This window comes from Aplosporella prunicola (genome assembly GCF_010093885.1).
Source record: "Aplosporella prunicola CBS 121167 unplaced genomic scaffold K452scaffold_24, whole genome shotgun sequence".
NCBI classification, from domain to species: Eukaryota; Fungi; Ascomycota; class Dothideomycetes; order Botryosphaeriales; family Aplosporellaceae; genus Aplosporella; species Aplosporella prunicola.
The window spans coordinates 31,629-54,304 of NW_022983552.1; the positions used below are offsets into that span (position 1 = coordinate 31,629).

Sequence of the window (22,676 nt, forward strand, 5' to 3'; positions counted from 1 at the left end):
GTCCCTGTCTGGCTGGGTGCGTGCCTTACTTACGACTTACGTCGCGCCTACAATCTGCCTCGTCCGCACCCACGACATCAAGGTCAAGACCAGGCAAGACCAAGACCATCGCGGCCAGCCCTGCCGTCCTACACCTACGTAGGTAGCGGGTCGGCACGCCCGCCCGCACGCCAGCCAGCCAGCCAGCCAGCCAGCCAGCCGTTTCCGCCCCCGAGTATGTAAGCACGCAAGCAAGCAAGCTTCTTCGACTTCCCCAACAAGCAAATGCCCAGCCCGCGCACAGTCCACCTAGCGGGCTGCAGGATCAATAGAGTGTGTGTAGTGTAGGCTCGCTCGCGCGCGCGTGCGTGTGCTGCGCTGTGCTGTAGGTATTGTACAAGAGCGGGCGAGCGGGTCGGGGGCGAAGACGCTGCGCTGGCCGTCGCTGCGCTCAGCTAGCTACCATATTCCGGACCCGCGTCGGAGTCCGGACACAAATGCCACAACCCACATGGTGGACACGTAGACACGTGGGCAGTGCGTAGGGCGTAAGGCGTAAGGCGTAAGGCCGTAGGGCTGGCTGGCTGCGCAGTGGGCCACTGGGCCTTATTATAGACGGGATCGTCGCTGTCAGGATCGCGTGTTGCTGATGAGTGCTGAGTGCTGGCGCTGGCGGCTGGCGCGTTGCGCGCGTGTTTTTGTCGGAAAAAGACACTCGGGCGGGCACAGCCACAGGGCTGAGCCGAGGGCGACGGCGGTGACGGGCCGTGGCTTTGGCTGTGGTGCGCTGGCGGCGGATGCAGGCTGGATGGATGGATGGATGGATGGATGGATTGGTGGTGGTGTTGAGCTGGCAGAGGCTTTGGCTTTGGGCTGCATCGATCGCTGTCTGCGTGAACCTAGTCGCTCAGCACGCCGTGGTAGGAATAGCTGCAAGCCGCACCTCTGTCCTCGGTATGTAAATGCCCGACTGACAAAGAGTACTGTACCCCGCATCTCGGCGGTCCGCACGAACCGCGACCGCGACAACGCGGCTCTGCGGCCTGCCCTCGTGGGCCTTTTGCCTTGGCTTGCCTTTCTGAGCGCTCATTTTTTCCGTTCCCCTCGTGCTGATGTCTTTGTCTTTGCGTTGCGTTTCACCACTCGGGCTGAGTGTGTCTCATGTGTGTGTAGCAAGCGGAAAGGGTGGCCGGGCTTGGGGGTTCGCGTGGTCCCGCGCTGGCTGGAGGACCGAGGTGGTGTGTACAGTAGGTTGTGAAGTGTACTGTATGTCTGTGTCTGCGACTGCGACTGCACTCCCTCGGAGAAGCATCCGCGTGACGTCCTCCCTGCCTCCCATATGTATGTACACACGAAACTCAGAGACGTAGTCACTCCATACGTACATACCGACCGCAACCATGCCCGCCTGTAACGCAACCCCGCTCTCCCCTTCCCGCAACACCAAACCCACGCCGATGCCGACCCGACCCAGGAGAGAAAGAGAAAAAGAGAACGAAAGCAAAGAAAAGAAAAAGAAACCAAACAAACCAACCCACCTCCACGCCACCTCCACCTGACACTGACTGCAGTGCCCCTCCATCGCCCATAACCGCGTCGCACAGCGTGCATCCAATCCGCTCCCATCCCCGCCATCCATCACCACTGCCAGTCACGGCAGCAGTCACACCACCACCACCTCACTCACACATCCAATCACTGACATCCTGAACAACAGCATTCCCCGTCCAGCCAACCGCCTTCCCGGTCGCGGGCGTCATTGCGCGCCCGTCAATCAATCCGACGCACGCAGCACCCGGCGACGAACTCACTCCCCTACCCTCTCTGCCTGCCGCGACGTGACAACCAAGCGAGCAAGCGAGCAAGCGACCGCGCAACCAAAACCGAACTGAACCAAAACTACTGAATCCGCAAGCCCAGTCGTCCAAACAACCTCCCGTCGCACTGGTGCGGATTAGCGCCCGCGCACTACCTACGTATCTACCCGTCCCGTCGCTGCCGCACCATCGGGCCTGTAGCGTAGGTAGGTAGGTAGTCAGATGAAGATCAGGCCAGGCCAACCGGCAGGCAGGGATGGGTGGGATTGCCCCCCTTGCTACCTTACTGTACGTACATGACCGGCTAGCCGTCCATGCCGCGCCGCGTCGCCTCCTGCCTATCTGGGCAGGTATGTACCGGGACGGCAGCAGAAGACTGAAGGAGAAGGAGAAGCAGGGACATGGAACGGCAGTGGCAGTGTGCGAGTGTGCCGGTACTGTACTGTACTGCACCACGCCCTCTGCCAGACCTCGACCTAGGGCCTCGAGTACGTACGGCGTAAAGCACACATCAGCACCAGCACCAGCATCGCACGCCACGCCGCAAGCTCTCATTCCTCATTCCTCACTCACCAACCCAGCCAATCACCCCCCTCCCGTCCCGTCTCAGCAGCGTCAGACAAGAGGGCCCCGTGCGTTGCGTTGCGTGCGGGGAAGCCTGCAAAACGCGGGGAAGGGTCAGGCTGCGGCACGCGGGCGGTTCCTAAAATGGCAAGCTGGGCACTACCTGGCTCCCTCGTCGTCGTCGTCGTCGTCGTCGTCCGTTGGTTGGCGCGTTCTCGTTCGATGCGGTCGGTCGGTTGGTTGGTTGGTGAGGTCGCTGAGGTCGTGCTGCCCTGGCCTGTAGTTAGCCAGTCGTCTTCTCGTGCGCGCCAACAGGGAGGGAAGGCCGTGATGGTGTACCTCTTCTGCGTCCTACTGGCTGAGCCAGCGTCTCCCGCCCTGCTGGCCTGCGTCGTGGTGGTGCGGGAGTCGCGTCATGGCCTGCCCCCAGCCTGCCGTGACTGCTAGGTGGTGACGCTGGCCTCGCTCAGAGCCATATAAGGGGCGCGAGTGTCGTACACCCCCTCTCGTCGTTCCCCTCTTCCGTCGTCTCTGTCGTGCTCGCTGTCTTTTTGTTCCTGCTGCTGCTGCTGCAGGTTAGCATACTCTCCACTCCACTCCATCTACCTCCTCTTTTGCTTGATATTGCCTGCCTGCTGCGACGAGCGCAACTGGACACTTTCACACGCATACACACATACACGTACGCCTGCCTGTCTGCGCCCGTCCGCCGCTCGTCGTCATCGACTACTTCACCCCACCTCACCTACCTTACCCACCTCATCGCCGATCCGGACTCGGTCGCCTCGTCGGTCGTCGTCCCTGCTGCTTGCTGTGCTTCCTCCGTCAGCGTCAGCACTGCTCCAAGGAGCCAGGACCAGGACCAAGCAAGCGGCACACCAACACCTGCCCGCCTACCTACCTAAGGATCCACACCCACACCATCCACACACAACAACCCAACACCACAACCCACCACAAAATGCCCGCCCTCAAGACCCTAACCCTCTCCTCGGAGCTCGTAGCCCTAACGCTCAACCTCTCCGCCATGAGCGTCGCCGCCTACCTCCCGCTCCGCTACTTTGGCCCCCGCGTCTTCCCCCGCCGCGCCGCGCGCAGGGGCGTCGTGCCCGCGCCCGCGGGCAGTACCGCGTCGTCGGCGCATGTGGCGCTGCCTGGCGCTGCGGTGGCGGGGGCGGCGGGCGCGGGCGCGGCGGCGGGCATGCTCGGGAATGGTCACGGTGGGCATGGGCATGGGTGGAGCGGGAGCGTGGTTAAGTTGTTGAGGTTTGCGCGGAGGGGTGGGGGTGGGGGCGGGAGCTGGTAGTTTGGGGTTTGGGTTTGGGTTGTTTGTTTGTTTGTTGGGTGGAGTGGAGTGGTGTTGAGTTGAGATGGGATGAGATGCTGAGATGAGATGAGAAGAGAAGATGAGAAAGAAGGAAAGAAGGAAAGACGACACCGCGCACACGCGCTTGCATGTCCAACTCCAACTGCATTCTATTCCGTTTCGTCCCCTCTCTTTGTCCGCTCTTCTCTTCAGTCTTCTCATCTACACACCCATCCTCTACCTCACCTACCCCCACGCTCTTACACATCTGTTCGCTCACGACATCTTTCTCTTTCCTATGTTAGTTCATATTAGCTCACTTGATTTCTTGCTTCCTCCCTCGTTCCGTTCATTTCCTAGCCGTTGTTGCGTCGCTCTATACCAACCAGGCTCTGTATGCCAAAGTAGCATACAGCATTACCTATACCTGCCGAATAAACAATCAATTTATACAAGACCAATCCAATCAGTACGGAGCAAGTGATTCGTGCGCCGTATGCCGGCGTGGGGGGTTGCTTAATCCTTCTTTTCTGCCGGGGTGGAGTGTTTCCCTAGTTGGCTGGGGTGATGAAGTATCCGCCTACTGTCGCCCGTTAGGTTTCGCCGTGGCGGGGCGTGTTGTTCTCCATATCGGTGTTGTCGTTGATTTTAACGTTGACTTTGGTTAATATGGACGAGTGAGTGATGAGGACAAGTGACCGTGATAGCGCTCACGACATACCTATGTGCCTAGGTACTTACGCATTAACCAGTAACCAGTCAGCCAGTCAGTCAGTCAATTAGCCAGAAAGCATACGCCATACGCCATACGCCTACAGAACAGATGCGGACGGAGGCGAACGGGTGTACATACATAGACCAGGTACCTAGCCTAAGCAAGTAAGTACGCAAGCAGCCCGAATCGCATGCATGCGTGCAGTGCCGTGCGGTGCGGTATGGTATGTATGCAACACAAAGCCACGCAATCCCCACGCAATCCCCACGCCAGCGCCATGACCACGACGAGCGGGGAAAGGAAGCACGACGCGACGCGACGGGGTGAGTGTGAAAGCGCTTGCTTGTTTGCTTGCTTGCTTGCTCGCAGCCTAGAAACTCGCTCCGCTGAACACATATCCGACTCAATACCCCGTCCACATCGACATCGACATGTATGTACGTACGTACGTGTCCAACCCACCAGGCGCCCACGCCGTGCCTACCCACGCACACGTTCGCCTACGTGCATGTACTGTATGTACCCAGTCGCCACCGAGTAGTGTAAACCACGCGTCAAAGCCAACATCAACGGCAACGGCGACATGAACGCCCACGCCCACGTTTAAAAAACGGCACAAGGCGGCCAAAAAGCCATCATCCGAGCAGCGCTAATAAAACATCAAGCCCGTGCGGCCGCGCTTGCCTTTGCGGTCGCTGTCCCTGCTGCGGCGTCCCCGCCTTCTTCAGGCCGCGAATATTCCTCGTCAGCATCGGCCGCAGATCCAAATTTATGGTAGTGTTGACGAAAACAAATGGGACGAGAAAAAGCGGAGACGGGGAGGCGAATAAAAGAAAAAGAAAAGCCACAGCCAACCTGAACTTACCCCACCACCGCCACATCAGCATCCTCAGCGTCCTCCTCCGCACCCACCACATCAACCGCGTCTTCCTCCTCCAACCGCAACCCCGCCTTAATGCCCCAAGCACACACAAACGCGCCTCCAAACAGCACCGCCAAGCACACAAATACGGCCTGGCTAAACTTGCCCACCGTCAGGCTATACACGGCATTGAACACGGTGGGCGCCACCACCCGCGCCAGCGCATGCAGCAAGCCCGCCGCACCCAGCATCTGCCCCGTCCGGTCGGCGGGGACGTGCTTTGTCAGCGCAGACTGCAGTGTCGGAGAGCCGATGCCGCCGAGCGCGGCGATGGTGCCCGAGGCCAGGAAGGCGGTCCCGCTGCGCGAGAGGGCGTAGCCTAGGTAGCCGAGGAAGTCGAAGAAGATGGCCACGCGGATGACGGCCAGGTCGAGGTTGTCGCAGCCCGTGTGCTGGTACTTGGTTTTGGATGTGTTGGCTTCGGTGGATGAAGAGGGGGATGAGGGGCTGCTGCTGCTGCGCCGCCCGCGCACCAGACGCGTTGCAATGGGCAGAAGAACCACGAGGCAAAAGACACGAGAAATATTAACGATAGACACGAACCGTGCCGTCTCGAAGTTGCCCCACGCAAAGGCATAGTTCGTGTAGATGATGACGACCGTCATAGATCCCATCGCCACGCCGAAAATGGTCGTATCCACGGCCGCCAACAACAACAAGTTCCGTCGCAGTGCGGGGCTGCTTCCCGGGCCCTTGGGATACAGGATCTTGAGCGGCTCGAGCACATTGAAGTGGCGGATGCGATTGATCCAGTCGGACGACGGGCCGGCCGCCAGCCGATCAAGGGCGTGCTTCTCGCGCGCGGCGCGCTGGCGCGTCTTGCTCAGCGACTCGGGCATGATGAGGCCGGTGAAGAGCAGGAACGCGGCATGCACGCCTATGGCGATGTAGAAGACGGATATCACCGAGCCCATGGCCTTGATGATGTAGGCGGCGATGATGGGGCCGAGGGCGATGCCGGTGAAGAGGGCGGCGTGGAAGTAGGCGAAGACGACGCTGCGCTTGGCGGCGGGCGTGCAGTCGGTCGCATACGAGTGTGCAATGGCTAGCGCGGCGATGAAGGACCCGAATAAGCCGTCCAGCGCGTAGCCCAGCAGAATCCAGTTTACCGAGAACGTCTCCGGGTACTTTGCCGCGCAGATGACGAGCACCTCGCTCGCCAGCATGCCGAAGCTCGTCAAGACCATAATGGGCAGACGGCCGTAACGGTCGGACAGCGCGCCGAGCTTGGGCGAGGTGATGGCGGACAGCAAACCCGCCAGAAGATTGCCGTACAGCGTAAACTGCGCTACCTCCGACTGTACCTCCGGGTTCCGGCATTGTGGATTATCTCCCATAAGGACCACTGGAAGGTACTTGAACGTTGGGTCTTTTGCAGACTCGTCGGCGAAGAACTCGCGGCATATGAGCGAGAGAATGAGGTTCAATTTGGGCACGATGATGCCGCCAAACGCAAGCGTCGACACGAAGAAGACCGGCAGCATCCAGTATATCTGTCACGGTGTCAGCTATGCGATCTCACCTCCAGAACACTCCTAGGGCAACCCACCGAAGGCCGCCGGTACCAGGGCAGCGAGTCCAGCTCCAGCTCTTCCTCGTCCGGTGTTTTCTTCCCATTGCCACCATTCGCGCCTGGCAACAGCGGCGTTTCCTCCGTGTCCACCACCGTATCTCGACGGCCGATTCCTCCGCGTGCCGCCGTCAAGACGTCTTGTCCGGCGTGGCCTGCATGTGGGTATCTGGTAGGGCTTCTGGCGCGCATTCCGCCGTCCACCTCGGCGTCGGCCGCGAAAACGGCGTCATTCTCCATTGCGGAGTGTGTTTCGGTTGTTGTTGAGCGGCTCGAGTAAGAAGGATAGGCCCGGGGGTTATGACGGGAGGATGAGATGAGGTGGCGTGCGAGGGTACGAGGTCAGGAACAGCTCATAAGTTTATCAAGCCAGCTTGTTGATGATTAGGGTGGAGCTGGGATCGGGGGTGTGATTGGCCGAGCAAGGCGATCTGGGGAATGCTGAGGGATAGCGGTGGTCGATGCGCTAGGTGAAGTCGAGCGTTATCAAGGAGAGAGAGTGACGGCATGGTTTCGGAAAATAGAGTAGGGATTTGGATGTGGCTGGAGCTGAATTGAGAGATGAATGACGACGATAAGTCCGGATTTCTAATGCGCGGATCCCGGACTCCGACTGGCCGACGATGGGAGCTCTCCGGGTACACGCGTTGCAACAAACTTCCCGCAACTTCCGCCGCAACCTTCAGCCTAAACAATTCAACCCCATAGGCGGAAAATTGTCCAGTCTCATCTCCAATGCCTATATATACCCTCAGACGAGGCGTGTGGGGTCCCCGCGTGCCCACTCGATCGTACGCGGGGAGACATGTTTCAGAGCAGCATCACCAAGCTGCTGCTGCTGCTACTGTACCTCCCTTCCAGCTCCTGTGCGATTGACAATGGCAGCGACTCCGCCCCCATCGTGACCCTCGACTACGGCGCCTTCCGCGGCCGCCATGACGCCGCCTACAACATAACGCTCTTCCGGCGTCTGCCCTTCGGCGCGTCGACCGCAGGCGCAAACCGTTTCCGTGCTCCTCAACCCCCGGAACCAGTCCCCAATGGCTCCGTCTACGACGCCGACCGCCCCTTCGACATGTGTCCCCAGCGCACCGTCAACGGCTCCGAGGACTGCCTCTACCTGGGCCTGTACGCCCGACCCTGGACGGACCCGCGCGTAAAGCGTCCTGTGTTGGTCGTCTTCTACGGCGGAGGTTTCATCCAGGGAAGCGCGAGCTTCGACGTCCCCCCGCCCATGTACCCCGTCCTGAACGCGAGCGCGGAGAACGACTTCATCACCGTGTTGCCGAACTACCGCACCGGCGCCTTCGGTCTCCTGCCCGGCGCTGCGTTGAAAGACGCTCCGGACGCGGACCTCAATGCGGGCTTGCTCGACCAGCGCGCCGCGCTACAATGGGTACGGAAGCACATTGCGGCCTTCGGCGGTGATCCCGACAACGTGACAATCCAGGGCCAGTCCGCAGGAGGAGGCTCCGTGGTCGCGCAGGCGCTGGCACAGCAGCAGCAGGACAAAAAAGAAGAGCGGCTATTCCAGCGCGCGTGGGCCAGCTCCCCATTCTGGCCCAAGACGTACCGCCACGACGAGCCCGAAGCCGAAGCGCTCTTCGCGCAGCTCGCCGAGCGCGTCGGCTGCGCGGACGCCACCACAGCGGCTGGGACGCTAGCTTGTCTCAAGAGTGCGGACTTGCAGGCCTTGCGCGAGGCCAGTCTCGCAATCGCGGGCTCGCACACCTTCAACACGAGCTCCTACACCTGGGCCCCGATCATCGACGGCGACTTCCTGCGCGCCCCGCTGTCTGCCACTTCGCGGTTCGAGTCGCTCGACGCAGCCGTGGTGAGCTACAACAGCCACGAAGGCGAGAACTTCGTGCCCGGGGGGCTGGGGTCTGCCGCAGGCTCGGACGGGTTCAACAGCAGCGAAGCAGGCTTCGAGGCCTGGCTGCGGGGATTCTTGCCGCGGCTGAGCGGGCCGCAGCGCGATGAGGTGCGGAAGCTGTATCCGGCTGCTGGGGAGGTCGAGCACCTTGGCTGGAACGCGAGTGAGGCACGTACGCGCGCAGGAGTTGTGTATCGGGATGTTGTGCTCGTGTGTCCGGGGCTGAGGTTGGCGCGGGGGACGCAGGCGGCGGAGACGAGGAAGAAGGCAGGGCAGGGGGACGTGCAAGAGATGAAGAACAAGAACGGAAAGGGATACGTGATCGAGTACACGAGCCCGCCCGCCAAGCACGGCAGCGACACGGTGTGGTGGAACAAGCCGTCGGGCATGGTCTACGCCAACGCGTCGGCCATGCGCACATACGAGGGGTACGCGGGCGCGATGGGCCGGTTTTTCATGGCTGGTGATCCGAATGCTGGGCGGGACGGAGGCGTGCCTGCTATGCCGGAGGTGGGGGCTGCGGAGGAGTGGGTGATTGGTGATGAGGGGCGGTTTGAGACGGCTGGGATGGGGAGGTTGGAGGAACGGTGCGCGTTCTGGAGGGGGGTGGGGGGTGGTGTGCCGTTTTAGGTGGGTAAGTGTGTGTGTATGTGCCTGCGATTAGCAGATTGGTCGTTCCTCCATCTTCACGGACGGGTAGATTTCAAGAGAAAGAGCGGGAGGTGAGTCTACCCGTTATGTTAATATCTTCTGTAAGCTTCTTTAGTGTTTTTATGTTGACATTCGAATTTGCAGTACAGAGAGACCAGACCCTATATTATAATATCACGTTTAGAGAAGCCTCTTCCAAATCCCACTACAAGACCCAAAAATACTACCATCATCCTCTCACAGTACTCACTATCCCTCAAACGAGAAATAAAGAGCTACACTACAACCCTCAGTCCCTCTGGAGACAACCTCGGATCACCCCTTACAACCTCACCGGTTTTCTCACACCAATACCGCATCACCTCGCCCATCGCCATCATGATCCAGAAACCTCGGATTCTCCTGGCGCTCACTGCTCCTTCCTAAGAAAAACTTTACAATGCAGCCGAGCCTCCCACAGCACTAATGTCCGGCACCGGGAACCGAGATCCACCACTTAGCGAGACAGGGGACGATACAAGCCGTCCCTATAGAGTACTTCCTGCCTAGCCCAAAGCCCGAGTTTGGGTATGGGTGAAAATTCCTTAGAGCAGACACTGACTCCACACATCTTACTAGGTCTCTTCTACTCCGTACAAGTATTACTATCTCGCTTCACGATAAATATTGCTTCACGGTAACCGACGTTAAAGCTCCTAGACTTTAGGTAATTTAATAGGTTGAATATGACGTAAATGTATGCATATACCTTTACTAAAAATGTTACTACATACTGAAATATATCTAATTTCGAAAAAAGGCTACCTTTAGGGATGTTTTATCGGTTGCCAATTTGCCTTCACCTGGTTTTCTCTTCCCATTTCCAGAAACATAAAGCGTCCCTCGCATCGATATTTGCTGTCCGTGTAACATTTTGGAACACCCCTCAGCCCCTTGCACCGATGAAGTCATCTTCTGTTCAACGTTACTTCTACCTCCTTTTTTTGGGCTCCCTTGATGCCGCTACATTACTTAAAACCTCTTATTGCTTATGGAATCTACAGTATTCTCCACGTCTTGGAAGCCAGCATCTTTTTACAAATTAGCGTTCTGCCTCTCATTTACATCCCGAATCAAAACAAGATGCAATATCCAACGGAAGTCGAAATAATTTCAGCCATAGACCGCTACCGCCAAGAAGTTGAGCAGCACAACAGGCGTGCCTTTACAAGATTTGTAGAACACGCCGAGTCAGCGGGACAAAACACGGCGAAAAGCCTCGAGCAGATTTCCGAAGCACGTCAGAGATTTCTATACCGCCTTCTGTGCTTCTCTCGCCCAGAGAGGCTGCCGCAATCACTCTGCATCGATACACCCGCCGATGTTTTCACAAAATGGACACAGTTGGTACGCGCTTTCGAGCTGGATGGTGTACGCATTGGCGAGGATGGAGAGACACGGGCAGAACAGCGTGAAGTGTATAAACGCGGGATCATGAATGGCCTCCAAGATACAACGACCGAGTATCAAGACGAGACAGGAGAAGATGCAGAGTTGGAATTTCCTCAGGACTTCTGGAGCCTCATGGGTGTTGTCGACAGCCTTGTGGGCCACGGCTGGCCACAGTACCGCGAGGAAGGCCAGCAGATTCGATTTTGGGATGGCTTAGGCGAGGAAGAGGGTGAGGTAGAGGACCGCCTGGTGGATCCCGAGGATATCGCCGAGCAGCTCGAAGAGTGGGATGTTATGGCGGGCTGGGAGTCGGGCAGCGGGCCCGAGACCACTTGCTATATTCTTTTTTGTCGTTCTAGGGATGACGAACGCAAGGGCTGGGCATGGCGGTACGTGGCAGACATGGGTCAGTATGGTACCGAAGTGTTTGACAATGTTGTCGAGTTGCTTCAGTGGTATGAGACGCTCCACAAACCAGACCTAGAAGACTTGGATGTATGGATGAGGGACATTTTCAAAAATTAGAGGAACTAGGACACTATTACGGAAAATTGAGCCGGTCCGTGATCGAATATTTTGTAGCATCGAAGCCACGTCAATAAATAGTATTGGGCTATCTTTAATGCTTGGACTAAACTTAATTGCGCGGGGTCATGGCCGAGAGACATTATGGTCAGAGACCCGGAGCTAAAACATACACCCATCATCCTTCTCTTCCCCAAAAAGAAAAAAGATTTGGTATATGTAAAAATACGACAGCACCGGTCTTAACTAAAAAGAAGCAACTTTATCCCCGACATAGCAAGTACCACCATAAACTGTCCGCTATACGTCCTGTTCAATTTGAAGAGCCAGTAAGCACCAACATGTACCCAAACTGGGACAACAAAAACAAAGATGTTTGTTCTTAGCCTTTCTCCATCGTCACTTCTCAACGTGATCCATCTCCACTTCCGCCGGCGACACAAACACCAATAAGCATGAAGGAACAGAAAGAAACTCAGGACGGCTTCCTCGACAAGTGGAATCGCTAGCTGATATTCATGAGCGTGTTGCCTCTGGGATTTGAAAGGGTCGGGAAGCTCCAATAACATGGTATACTTTCTCCGCCATCTCCGCAGGTCCGAAAGAGCCCTAAGAAGAGCAAAGCCACGGCGTAGTGGCGGGAAGCCGTTATAGTCGAGATTCTGTGGGTTACCTACATTCATGTTAGATAAGTACAATGCGCCGCTGGTACACATTCCCTGTCTTCTCTTTCATCCATACCTTCGATGACCCAGAAAGTAGAAGCTTGCTCGCTCGCTCCGCGTGTACAAGTCGCTTCCAACACGCGATTAATTACATGCTGTACTGTGTCGTTCTTGGATGCATAACCATCGTAATCAATGTAGGTGCGGAAGCTGGTGGCCAGATAGCAGTTTTGCGAAGGGTTATATAGACTCAGCCCCGAATCATGATGTTGGTCATAGTATAGAACCCAAGTGGTGTTAATGGAAGAATCAGGGTAGGTTCTAGAGAGTTGCGGAAATGTCAGTCTGATACGTTCATTTCCACCAATATAACAAATATGAATAAGATCGTGTTCGCGGGATAGGGGAAGGTACACTGAAAAGAGAACACAAAATTTGACAATAGAAAATAATTACTCACCCTACTTGAAAGCGTAAAAACGAGCCGTCTACGTCGTGTGTCTTACCCATTTCACTGTCGACAATAGAAGGCTTCCCTTGCACAACGCCTAAAAATCTTCCGGTGACTCGACTGCGAAGGAAAACTGCGTCCTCGGACACAAGAGAGCTGCCGCTGCGTTTATAGGCTTGCTGAGTCGCGTCTGATTCGACCGGAACTGAAGCTAATTGAAGTACCCATGGATGGCGGCGGCCAATAGGATCAGCAAAAAATGCCCGGTGAGGTTCGTTTTCTAAGCTGCTCTGCAACAAGTCTAGGCCAGGAGTGGAGCCAAAGACACCGAACTCTTCCCTCCATATAAGGTTGTCCGTCCAGAGGAAACCAGCTCGCGGCATGTATAGAGATAGCGGAGTGTAAGGGATTAGCGTGTGAAGTTGAAATGATCCATGAAAAAAATCAGGTCTGGAACCAGAAGACCATTTTGCTGGACTGAGAAATCTTCGGTACGAAGGAGCAAGAAAAACAAGGTTGTAGTTACCACCGGCAGATACTTCAGATGTTGGGAAGATTAGGCCGTAGATAAGAGACAACAGTAAAGGTGGTAAAATCACAGCGCGAAGGATGACAAGTACGAGATGTAGAGCAATAGAGCAATGCCCTACTGAATATTAGTATTTTATCTCCGACCTCTTTTGCAAGCCAGAATCTAATGCCTGTTGCTTACCAATTAATGTGTAGTATTGTTCTCTATGACGCTTGGAGGCCGAGATGATTCTGCAAACTAAGAGCATGGAATAACAGGTGATTAAATCGACGATATTGGCACCTAGGGCGCTTGCAAGTACCACTGAAGCTTCAGGAATGCTAAAGAGTTCCTTTATCAGCCCAGCCCTAGACATATCACGCGGCAAAGTGAGTGCAACTAATGAGAGGACACATGATGCTATGCCTGAGGATGTGGTAAGCGGACTCGAGACTAAGGAATTAAATAGGAAGCAGCAATGAAGACAGAATGCGACCAAGGTACAGGTAACACAGAAAATCAACCAGGAATTCAAAGGCATTTGACGGGATAAGGGCGAAAATGATCGGATGAGAGCAAAGGCAGTGATCAGCCGACTACCAAAGCTTAGATAGACCAAAACCATCCCAGAAGTTTGCATAGCGAGTAGAAAAGATAGGGGTGGGAACAACTCTATGATCAGCTGCCCTTTGGAAAAGAATGTAGCGAGCACACCGTGGATGTTCTCTGTATTGGCATCTAACGAGCCCTGAGACACCAGGTTAAGCAACAAGAAGACAATTGTGAATGATAGGAGCATAGGCACCGGGTGATAGTTAGAGGACATGATCGAATAAAAGCGGATAAATGTAGGTACCGGCAGAGTACATTCCCCCTTTAAGTGCGACGGAAACGTTGAAGTTAATATAGTTATATGTAATGTATATGGCCACACGTCGTATCAAAAGCTAACATTGAAAATGGAAGGGAGCTATTAACGAGGATTCCAAGAATCCCTTGAATCCCTTGTGGAGACCGGACAAAGTAACACGAAAATGCTACGTGACACCGCAAGCCTTCTGATTTGAGCTGTAGGAACAGCTGACGAGTGGCACTAACAAAAGAAAGGACGGGCACATCACTTTTCCCTTTACAGAGGTCCCTAGACACCGAAGCCAAAGCCTAACGAGCGCCTCACGGAGATGGTAACACTTGCTCAAACCTAACCTAAAAAAATATATATGAATACCCTTGTGTTTCTATTGGAAAATTCTTTCCTAAATAGTCTGCATACCCGGCTAAGGTCTGAACCTGCAGCCACAAACCCAACATTTATGCATCTTCAGCTCGAGCAATGCACCTACTCTTCGCACTATGTATTGCTCTGGTGGCGATTGAGGTTGCAGCTCTCCCATCTTGGACTTCCTTTCTTTTCGCCAGCTCCGATTGTACTACGAAGACAGTTCATGCCGATGACACATGCGGTTCACTGGCAACGAAGTGTGGTATATCCGCTCAAGACTTCAACAAATACAACAAAGCTTCCAATCTCTGTTCTGCATTACAACCATATCAGCGCATATGCTGCTCTGAGGGCACATTGCCAGATATTCGTCCAAAGCCATTGAAGAATGGAGGATGTGCAACATATGTTGTCCAGAAAGACGACACATGTGCTTCCATCGCAGCGAGAAATGGGCTGAAGGCTACCGACATCGACAACCTAAACAGGGTCAAGACATGGGGATTCAACAACTGCACCAAGGGTCTACCAAAGGGCCTGAAAATATGCCTGAGCAACGGCAACGCTCCGATGCCCGCGCCTGTAAAGGGCGCAGTCTGCGGGCCGACCAAACTCGGGACGAAGCCGCCACCACCAGGAAGTAAAATTTCATTTGGTGACTTAAGCCCATGCCCTCTCAACGCATGTTGTAATATTTGGGGGCAATGCGGCATCTCTAGCGATTTTTGCAAGCCGACTCAAGGAGATTTTGGAAACCCAGGAACAGGACCGCCTGGAACCAACGGATGCGTTCAGAACTGTGGCATGGACATTATCAACAATGAAATGGCGCCAGAAAGACCAATATCGGTAGGCTACTACGAGACTTGGAACATGGATCGCCCGTGTATGCAAATGCCAGTGCGGTCTATCTGGGAGCTCGACAGCACCTATACACACATTCACTGGGCCTTCGGCATCGTATACCAAAACTTATCTGTCGGAGTCAATGACACATATAATCAGTTTGCCGATTTTGTTGCCCTCGGCTCCGGAACCAAGCGTATTATCTCTTTCGGCGGATGGGGGGTCTCGACCAGTCCAGATACATATAACTTGCTGCGGCAGGCGGTCAGTCCTAAGTATCGGGAAACTTTTACTGATAGTGTCGTTAGACTAGTGAATAAGTATATGCTAGATGGTGTGGACTTTGATTGGGAGTATCCAGGTGTAAGTCTCTTCCTCTTGAAAAATACTTCTAATAATGAGAAAAGGCTCCAGATATACCCGGCATTCCGGCTGGCCTATCTAGTGATGGAGAGAACTACCTAGAGATGCTTAAGGTAATACGAAAAAAGCTTCCGAAGGGTAAAACTCTATCTATCGCTGCTCCTGCTTCTTACTGGTACCTGAAAGCCTTTCCAATCGACAAAATGGCAGAGGTTTTGGATTATATTGTTTACATGACCTACGACCTCCACGGTGAGTTAAAAGGTATGCTTTTAGACTTAACGCCGCTAATTCACCCTAGGGCAATGGGACTACGAAAACAAATGGTCAGATGATGGATGTCCCGCTGGTAATTGTTTACGCAGCCATGGTAAGGTAACTCTTTATACAGTCAAAACTTGTTACAACGATTACGCCTGTCGGCAACCTCCAACTGTTAACAAGGCGTTACTAACGTAAAGGCTAGTTAACATAACTGACACAATGCTAGCACTCTCTATGAGTAAGTTACTCTGTACTAACATCTACTAGCTCCTTAAACTAACTACACAAACGTCCAGTTACCAAGGCAGGAGTCCCTAGTAAAAAGATTTTAGTTGGCGTTTCGAGCTACGGAAGGTCTTTCAAGATGACAGACCCGAATTGCAGTGGCCCAATGTGCACATATATAGGGCCTGAGTCAAAGGCAAAACCGGGAATATGCACGGGTGCCGCTGGCTACATATCTAACGCCGAGATAAATCGCATTATTCGCGATGGAGGCAAAATCAAACACTGGTTTGATGAGAGTACCATGACTGATTTACTTGTCTATGAAGGTACGTCATCCGGGTTCTTTAAGAACTACCCACTAATGCTCAAGTAAGGGACCGAGTGGGTAGCATATATGTCAGAAGATAATAAGGCAGCGCGGAGAGGAAGATGGGCGAACCTTAACTTTGGCGGCACCATCGACTGGGCAGTTGACCTCCAGGCTTTCAGTGAAGGAAGCGGCTGTCCACCAGGAACTTGCGATGAGGCTGGGGTGCTCTACGTAGCTCCAGAACTCTACACACAAACGGATCCCACAATATCCTGTAAGCCTCCTTGCCAGCTTATATTGCCTCCGTTTAGACTCTCCACAACGACCACAATCACGTTTCCACCATACACTACATCTCTTGAGGTTGCGTGGACGGAGACTATCACGACGACGGATAAAAATGGCCACACCAGTACCAGCAAGTCTGTTCAACGGATAATTGAAACCACGACGCTTAAAGTCCCACCCGTTATTACAACCGAGATCCCTTTCTGGAACCATAATATTGGAAACGACAGCAATGCCACCATCTTGTGGCTCACCCCGAGCATTCTGCCTCCCCCTTTCACTATTATCAATGACCCAAACCCGAAGAAGAAATCTGGTGTATCGCACCCGCCTGTTACCAGGACCATTACGCCGCCCCCTTGGCCATGGTCATACTCCACGCCTAGAACCATACCCCTCGTCAGCGAAAAAGTCCCAATGTCCGTTAAACTCCATAACGGGGAACCCGGCCCAGCCTGTACAGCCAACTGTGGACATAAATGTCGCGTCTTTTGTGACAAGCCTTGTCTACATTGTTCACCTAATGGCGGGACACACGGTGACTTTATCGATCCCAGCGACCCTGACCCACCGCCGTTTCCACCACCTCCGGACGAACCTCAACCTGGATCTAAAGAAAATGTATGTCAGCCAGACGTCAAGACGGATACAGGACTTTGCTCTAATGGTAACGTACCTGTATTCGACCCTGTCTCGCTGCAGGTACGGTGTGATATCTCCTACGAGGATGCACCAGACTTAATTACGAGTTGCCAAGGAGCTCTTGACGAAGACCTTAATAGCGCAAAAGATGAAGCAGAGCTTTCTTCCAAATGTTGTGCAAAGGGCAAGTTCGACAAGCTTGGAAGACGAGCATCGAATCCAGCATGCCCCGCTCCGAAACCGCCATCGAATAATCCCAGCTCCGCATACGACACAACATTCGTCTGCGATTTTAACCGGTGGCCTAATGTCTGCGCCAATGCGCGTTCAGCAATAATGTCGCGCAGTAAGACCGACATATTGACATATAGTAGTGGATCTAAACTCCATCCCACTAAGCCATGGTACGAAGGGAAATGGCAAGCCGGCGGCCAACCTGCAAAAGGCCGTATTCAAAATAACAAGATGGAAGCATTCGATGGCTGGGGCCTCATAGATTGCGAAGTGGAGGAATATCCTTGGGGCTCGGGAAACCCTAATCGCCGCCCGAACCTTCGCAAATGGGACGAACAATCGGTTCTGCGTCTGATTCCACGAGAAGAGAATGGTGACCACGGTCAGGCACTTGCCAAGTTCTATAGGAAGGCCGGAGGTGGAAGACCGCGTCCAGGACTAAGATACAAAGTCACTTTCACCAACGCCCCGACAGGCAACTCAGACGATGACCACTTCCTGGGCGCCGACACGTCGCGAAACATCTGCGCTAAACCTTACGGAAACGCATTCTTGCTTGTTAATTCCGCTGTTGTAGACGCCGGCCAGAGATCTTACGATCCATGGTGGGATAACAAGCTGTTCAAGAAGACCGTGGACTACTTAACGGACCGAGCAAATGGTCGCGTCACATCACATGTTACAACCATGACCAACAGTGCCTACTGTCAATTCCCGTCACCAGGTAAAAAAATATACGATCCCGTAACCGGCAAGTGGAACAGGCACGGACTTTCGGGCGCATTTGACCGCAAGGAGGATAACCAGTGGTATTCTTGCAATAACTACCCCAGCTATAATGGACCTGCCAACGTGCCAACCCGAAAAAGGCGTGGTATGGTGAATCGCATCGAACCTAGTTTCATCGATGTGGGCGAACAGGTTATTCAGCAGAGGAAGATGCTTAGTCCCCGCCAGTTAAGCGGAGGCAGCTTCTTAGACGCCAGTGCCTTCCTTTATCTCGGCTGTGGAAATAGCGACGAGGATTGGTGTTACTACCAAGGCAACGGCTGCTCCGACTCACAAAGCAGCAATGAAGACTGGAATACTTCCGACCCTCCACCTCCACCTCAAGAGCCCCCACCACCGCCACTGCCTCCCTCTCCGCCGGTAACTCCTCCTGCCCCTGAAGCCGACTGCGCTTTTTGGGACGAGGGGTGGGGCTGGCTGTTTGAGATCTACAACATCGAAAATTGGGCTAGTGATGGCGGCAGCAAGCTACACTCTGAGGAGAAAGGGTGTGGCGCTTTAACAGGTTGGAGCTGGACAGAAGGGGACGAAAACAAATATCCAAAAGCGTACTTTAACCTTCCCTTTTTTATTAAGGAGGGCTGTGTCGAGCGCGCTATTATATCTGCGGGTGGGCCGAAATTATCCTGCAAAGGGCAGGGGCTAGCTCGTAGGTAGAAGGCTATTATTACCTACAAGAAAGCTTTATTAGCTACTTGAATGTATTTTCACATAATAAAAAGGCTAGAGCTAACTTGGATATTAGAACCCCTAGCATCCAAGACACAATCCAAGTCGAACTAAGGCTAATTTAAATTATTATGATACAACGGGCTCGCATCAACCTGAGCCTTCCACAGCGGCCACTCCTTTCCTTCCCCTCCTTCAGATAGGGGCTGGCTGTCCACTATCTCCGATGGGCTTAGAAACTCTGGGTCGGGCCCTCCCTCGCTCGCGACAATCACTTCCGCAGTCTCTTGGATCTGCTCGTTGTATAGCGTGTAGATGGCTTTAAACACGGCCTGGTGGACGGTGGTGCCCCAGCACGTGAAGCCGTGCGCGCGTTGCAGCACGACAGAGATTGGGGGAACATTGGCTGTCCCGTTGGCTACACTGGTCCCATTACCGCTAAACGTAGCAGCAAGTGCATCGCCGAGATACTCGCTGTTGACGAGCAAAAGGCGCTGAGCACCGGGTGGGTAAAAGTCCTCCGGGTCGTAGACGGGAACGCCGTTCCCGAGGAACGCGGCAAGGTTGATCATGGGCCGCAGCGGATCCGCAGTATTGCCCCTGGCGACAAGCGGCAGCGCGTGCGAATGGATGACCGAGTTGACGCCCGGATACGCGGCCAGGATGCTAGCGTGGATGAAACGCTCGTGGTAGTTTGACGCTGCGTTGCCTGTGCTCCCGGAGACGGGAACCGCATCGCCGACGGTGAAGAGCGCGAGGTCATTGACGCTGCGCATGAGCGCGGGCGGCAGGACGCCTGTCATGTAGAATGTGGTGGGATCATCAGGGTTGCGCAGAGAGATGTGCCCGAAGCCGTTGACAACCTCGTGGTAGTCGAGGATGTGGTTCGCGTCTATGAGGTCCGAGAGGTCGGCGGTGGTGTTTGCCGCGGTCGAGGGGAAGACGTAAAGACATGTGAGTAGGACAACTGCCCTGAAAGAGCGTGTGAGTTGCATTCTGCGAAATTCTAATTTATGGAAACGTAAAGTGCAGTGTCTGAGGTGGAGAGTTATTAAAGTCTCAAAATGCTATTTATCACAAGCCGGCTTCTGATGTGGAGAGCCGGCTGCCAGAAGCAAAACCTAATATGTCGGTAGTATACATAGTGGCGCATCCGGGATGGTGCAGACACGGGTCCCCTTCCGTACTTGCTCGTCCCGAGGCTGTTTTTCGACATCACAAACCTTCCTCCAGAATTTTATTTTCACAGACGTCATACCAGGTTCAGGGGATTAACCGTCTAACAGTACATATCCAGTAGAAAGCTCGTTTCGTAAGGTCGGTTTACGCTGGGAAGAGCCCAGTTCAGACCAAGTTTATGTCCGTTTTCTAGCTGAAATGTGTATCCAGATGCGGCTCTAAGACCGCCTAAGCTGCCATCGTGGGCTATAAGTTAGGTAAGGAGTACTCTATAGGGACTGCTCATATCGCCCCCGTCTCGCTAGGCGGTTAGTCTCGGTTCGCGGTAACCACGTCGTATTATGTCGCGATGTCTTCGGTCGGTAGGGTAAGGTCGGGCTTAGAGCTAGAGAAGGAGTCATCTGTAGGGACTGCTTATATCATCCCCTGTCTCGCTACACGGTGGATCTCGGTTCGCGATGACAGATGTTATCATGAACGTGAGTCCCCTTCCGTACCTACTCGTCCTGATGCTGTCTATGGGCATTACAAACCTTTCTTAGGATCTCCGTTTTCACCGAATAGTTACGTCATATCAGATTTAAGAGTAACCGTCTGAGAGTACATGGCCTATAGGCTATCTCTTATTAGGGACGTCACCGGAAGACTTCCGCCTTGCTAAGATACACGACAGCCCTTCACAGATCTAGACTAAAGATAAGTATTCAAGTGAGGCTGAGCTGATGCAGAAATCAGAAAATAAAGGCAAGAAATGGGCTCTTGAATCTATTTATAACCAGGTACAAGGCTGGGGCATCCATCGTGTCATTCCCATCCTATCGATTGCGAGGCCGACATGATGCAAGTCATCAGCCGGTAGGCTCGTGGCACATTCAAAACCCGAATGAAACACAAACACAATGTAGTAAAACACAAACTGTTCAAGGCTGACCAGATTCGCAGGAAAATTCAGCCTGATGGGAATCACAAAACGTATTCGGCCCTGAGCGAAAGGTACAAATAGTTCTGGCAGCTCGACAGCATAGAGGTCCACCTCAATCTTCTTTAATCAGCGGTTCTCCAGCACAACTCCTCAATTGATTGACAGCCCGACACCCTTGCACAACCATGGAGACTGAGCAAGACCGCTTGTCCCAGGAAATATCAGACGGCGATTCCGTTGACAGCCCTGGTGAAGGTGGTTCCCAACAAGCCGAAGCCGAAGCCGAGTCGACACATTCAATTGAGTTTTCTGCGAATTTCAGTTACCTAGAGCCTATTATCGAAGGCCTTTCGGAGGCAGCATCTCTCCTGCCAAAGTCTGATCCGCAGAGCAGCCAGGCCTCAGCTTCGACCAGCCCACGGCATTCATTAGCCGGGCTCAACGCGCAGAGGTCGCAGAGCCCGCTTTTCAGGCATGAGAACGAGGACCCCAACAGCCTTGGTGGTGATAGCAACCAGCACAATGATGCTTTAGGCAACCCCGAAGAACTGTTTGAAGGAAGTCTCCCACCAAGTCCTCCGGTTTCGCCGGTATTAAACCTTGCCATACCACCTACAAACTCAGAGAACTTTAGCGAACACTCTGGATCCTTGCGCACAGCTAAATGGCAGCCTTATACCTTGCGGTGGCCATTCCTTTCGCTCCTTGCCATGACCATGTTTGCGCTCTTCTCAGCCGTGTCATTCGTACAATAATATTCTGCCGCACACAACGGGCTCGGCAGGGATGATGGAAGCTCTGTTATTCTCTTCGGCTCGAGGTTTATGCCATCCACCTTTGCCGTAGTCTACGTTCAGCTTACGTCCATGCTTTTGGACGACGTTAAGAGGACGGAGCCCTTTGCTCGAATGGCCAAGCCTGGAGGTGGACGCGCAAGACACACAATTCTTCAGGCTCCCGGCGCTTGGTGGAATGCGCTAGCAGATGGGCTGTCCCGGAAGAAGAACGGTATTAGGCGCTCTGGCTTGGTCCTACTCGCCGCGGCTTTGATCAACATCATCGGCTTTCTTGCAGTCTCACCACTCTCTGCATCCCTACTGGAATCAAAAGACGTGACTGTTTCCAACCCAGTTACGTTCTCCCGTTTACATTTCAACAATACTGAACCTCTTCTTCCCGAGATTGGCAGGGAGACCTACTTACGAATTCTTGGCCATCTCTTACAAGATATAGAGACTTCAGTCTGGATTATGGATAACTACACAGTTCTTCCGTTCTGGCCCTCTGATATTCGGGATGCACCTCTTGGCCCCTCTCTCACTCCGCTCCCTCAAGAGTGGCAAGCCGAGTCGCTGGTCCTGGGCACTGAGCTTGAATGTCAACCGATGCACTTGGTTAGCTCATACTTAGGCTCAAGAACAGTTACCAGGGAATACTATAATGACACCGAAGACGTTCTCTTGGCATCCTTAATCCTAAGGTCTGGCGACGGCCGTTCATACGGTATGGAGGCTGAGCCCAGCGTTATGACCCGTGCTGCAGCTTTTTAGACGAATGCTACGGAGCAAAAACCAGCAAGCTTTCTTAGTAAAGGATTGAAATATCCGCACTTATATTCCTCAACAAACCATTCAAAGGTATGTAATGGCAGAGAACTCATTTTCTTCTCAAACCAGTGGACTAATTCTAGCGCGCCAACCAAATTATCAGCTCAGATATGCTCGCCACGCCATTACC

General features: G+C 53.8%; 10 protein-coding genes across 10 annotated transcripts; 6 read left to right on the forward strand and 4 right to left on the reverse strand.

Moving 5' to 3' along the window:
• The first annotated feature begins 387 nt into the window (after positions 1–387).
• Positions 388–1,293, forward strand: K452DRAFT_89873 (uncharacterized protein). The gene has a single exon (XM_033547295.1). The coding sequence runs from the start codon at positions 629–631 to the stop codon at positions 1,235–1,237; it is 609 nt and encodes a 202-aa protein (XP_033393910.1). The 5' UTR covers positions 388–628; the 3' UTR covers positions 1,238–1,293.
• A 784-nt stretch (positions 1,294–2,077) lies between these two features.
• On the forward strand, positions 2,078–2,735 carry K452DRAFT_89880 (uncharacterized protein). Its single transcript, XM_033547296.1, has one exon. The coding sequence runs from the start codon at positions 2,149–2,151 to the stop codon at positions 2,641–2,643; it is 495 nt and encodes a 164-aa protein (XP_033393911.1). The 5' UTR covers positions 2,078–2,148; the 3' UTR covers positions 2,644–2,735.
• A 463-nt stretch (positions 2,736–3,198) lies between these two features.
• Positions 3,199–4,067, reverse strand: K452DRAFT_89886 (uncharacterized protein). Its single transcript, XM_033547297.1, has one exon. The coding sequence runs from the start codon at positions 3,886–3,888 to the stop codon at positions 3,367–3,369; it is 522 nt and encodes a 173-aa protein (XP_033393912.1). The 5' UTR covers positions 3,889–4,067; the 3' UTR covers positions 3,199–3,366.
• Positions 4,068–5,242: 1,175 nt separating this feature from the next.
• Positions 5,243–7,065, reverse strand: K452DRAFT_234467 (uncharacterized protein; the record flags this gene model as incomplete). Its single annotated transcript, XM_033537369.1, has 2 exons — positions 5,243–6,796; positions 6,853–7,065. 2 exons carry the CDS (start codon positions 7,063–7,065, stop codon positions 5,243–5,245), a joined length of 1,767 nt encoding a protein of 588 aa, XP_033393913.1.
• Positions 7,066–7,654: 589 nt separating this feature from the next.
• K452DRAFT_290790 (uncharacterized protein) lies at positions 7,655–9,737 on the forward strand. Its single transcript, XM_033541054.1, has 2 exons — positions 7,655–9,471; positions 9,545–9,737. The coding sequence occupies exon 1, from the start codon at positions 7,679–7,681 to the stop codon at positions 9,377–9,379; it is 1,701 nt and encodes a 566-aa protein (XP_033393914.1). The 5' UTR covers positions 7,655–7,678; the 3' UTR covers positions 9,380–9,471; positions 9,545–9,737.
• A 785-nt stretch (positions 9,738–10,522) lies between these two features.
• Positions 10,523–11,356, forward strand: K452DRAFT_301168 (uncharacterized protein; the record flags this gene model as incomplete). Its single annotated transcript, XM_033542415.1, has 1 exon — positions 10,523–11,356. The coding sequence occupies one exon, from the start codon at positions 10,523–10,525 to the stop codon at positions 11,354–11,356; it is 834 nt and encodes a 277-aa protein (XP_033393915.1).
• A 242-nt stretch (positions 11,357–11,598) lies between these two features.
• K452DRAFT_311572 (uncharacterized protein) lies at positions 11,599–13,359 on the reverse strand (the record flags this gene model as incomplete). The annotated part of the gene is made up of 4 exons (XM_033543439.1): positions 11,599–12,029; positions 12,098–12,436; positions 12,528–13,118; positions 13,185–13,359. 4 exons carry the CDS (start codon positions 13,357–13,359, stop codon positions 11,599–11,601), a joined length of 1,536 nt encoding a protein of 511 aa, XP_033393916.1.
• A 957-nt stretch (positions 13,360–14,316) lies between these two features.
• On the forward strand, positions 14,317–16,527 carry K452DRAFT_328789 (glycoside hydrolase family 18 protein; the record flags this gene model as incomplete). The annotated part of the gene is made up of 7 exons (XM_033545007.1): positions 14,317–15,414; positions 15,459–15,666; positions 15,716–15,784; positions 15,881–15,916; positions 15,975–16,232; positions 16,281–16,394; positions 16,508–16,527. The coding sequence occupies 7 exons, from the start codon at positions 14,317–14,319 to the stop codon at positions 16,525–16,527; spliced, it is 1,803 nt and encodes a 600-aa protein (XP_033393917.1).
• Positions 16,528–18,960: 2,433 nt separating this feature from the next.
• K452DRAFT_197411 (uncharacterized protein) lies at positions 18,961–19,746 on the reverse strand (the record flags this gene model as incomplete). The annotated part of the gene is made up of 1 exon (XM_033535975.1): positions 18,961–19,746. A coding segment is annotated over one exon (786 nt), but the record flags the coding sequence as incomplete, so codon positions are not given.
• A 1,378-nt stretch (positions 19,747–21,124) lies between these two features.
• Positions 21,125–22,489, forward strand: K452DRAFT_361296 (uncharacterized protein; the record flags this gene model as incomplete). The annotated part of the gene is made up of 2 exons (XM_033546409.1): positions 21,125–21,624; positions 21,724–22,489. The coding sequence occupies 2 exons, from the start codon at positions 21,125–21,127 to the stop codon at positions 22,487–22,489; spliced, it is 1,266 nt and encodes a 421-aa protein (XP_033393919.1).
• Positions 22,490–22,676: the final 187 nt, after the last annotated feature.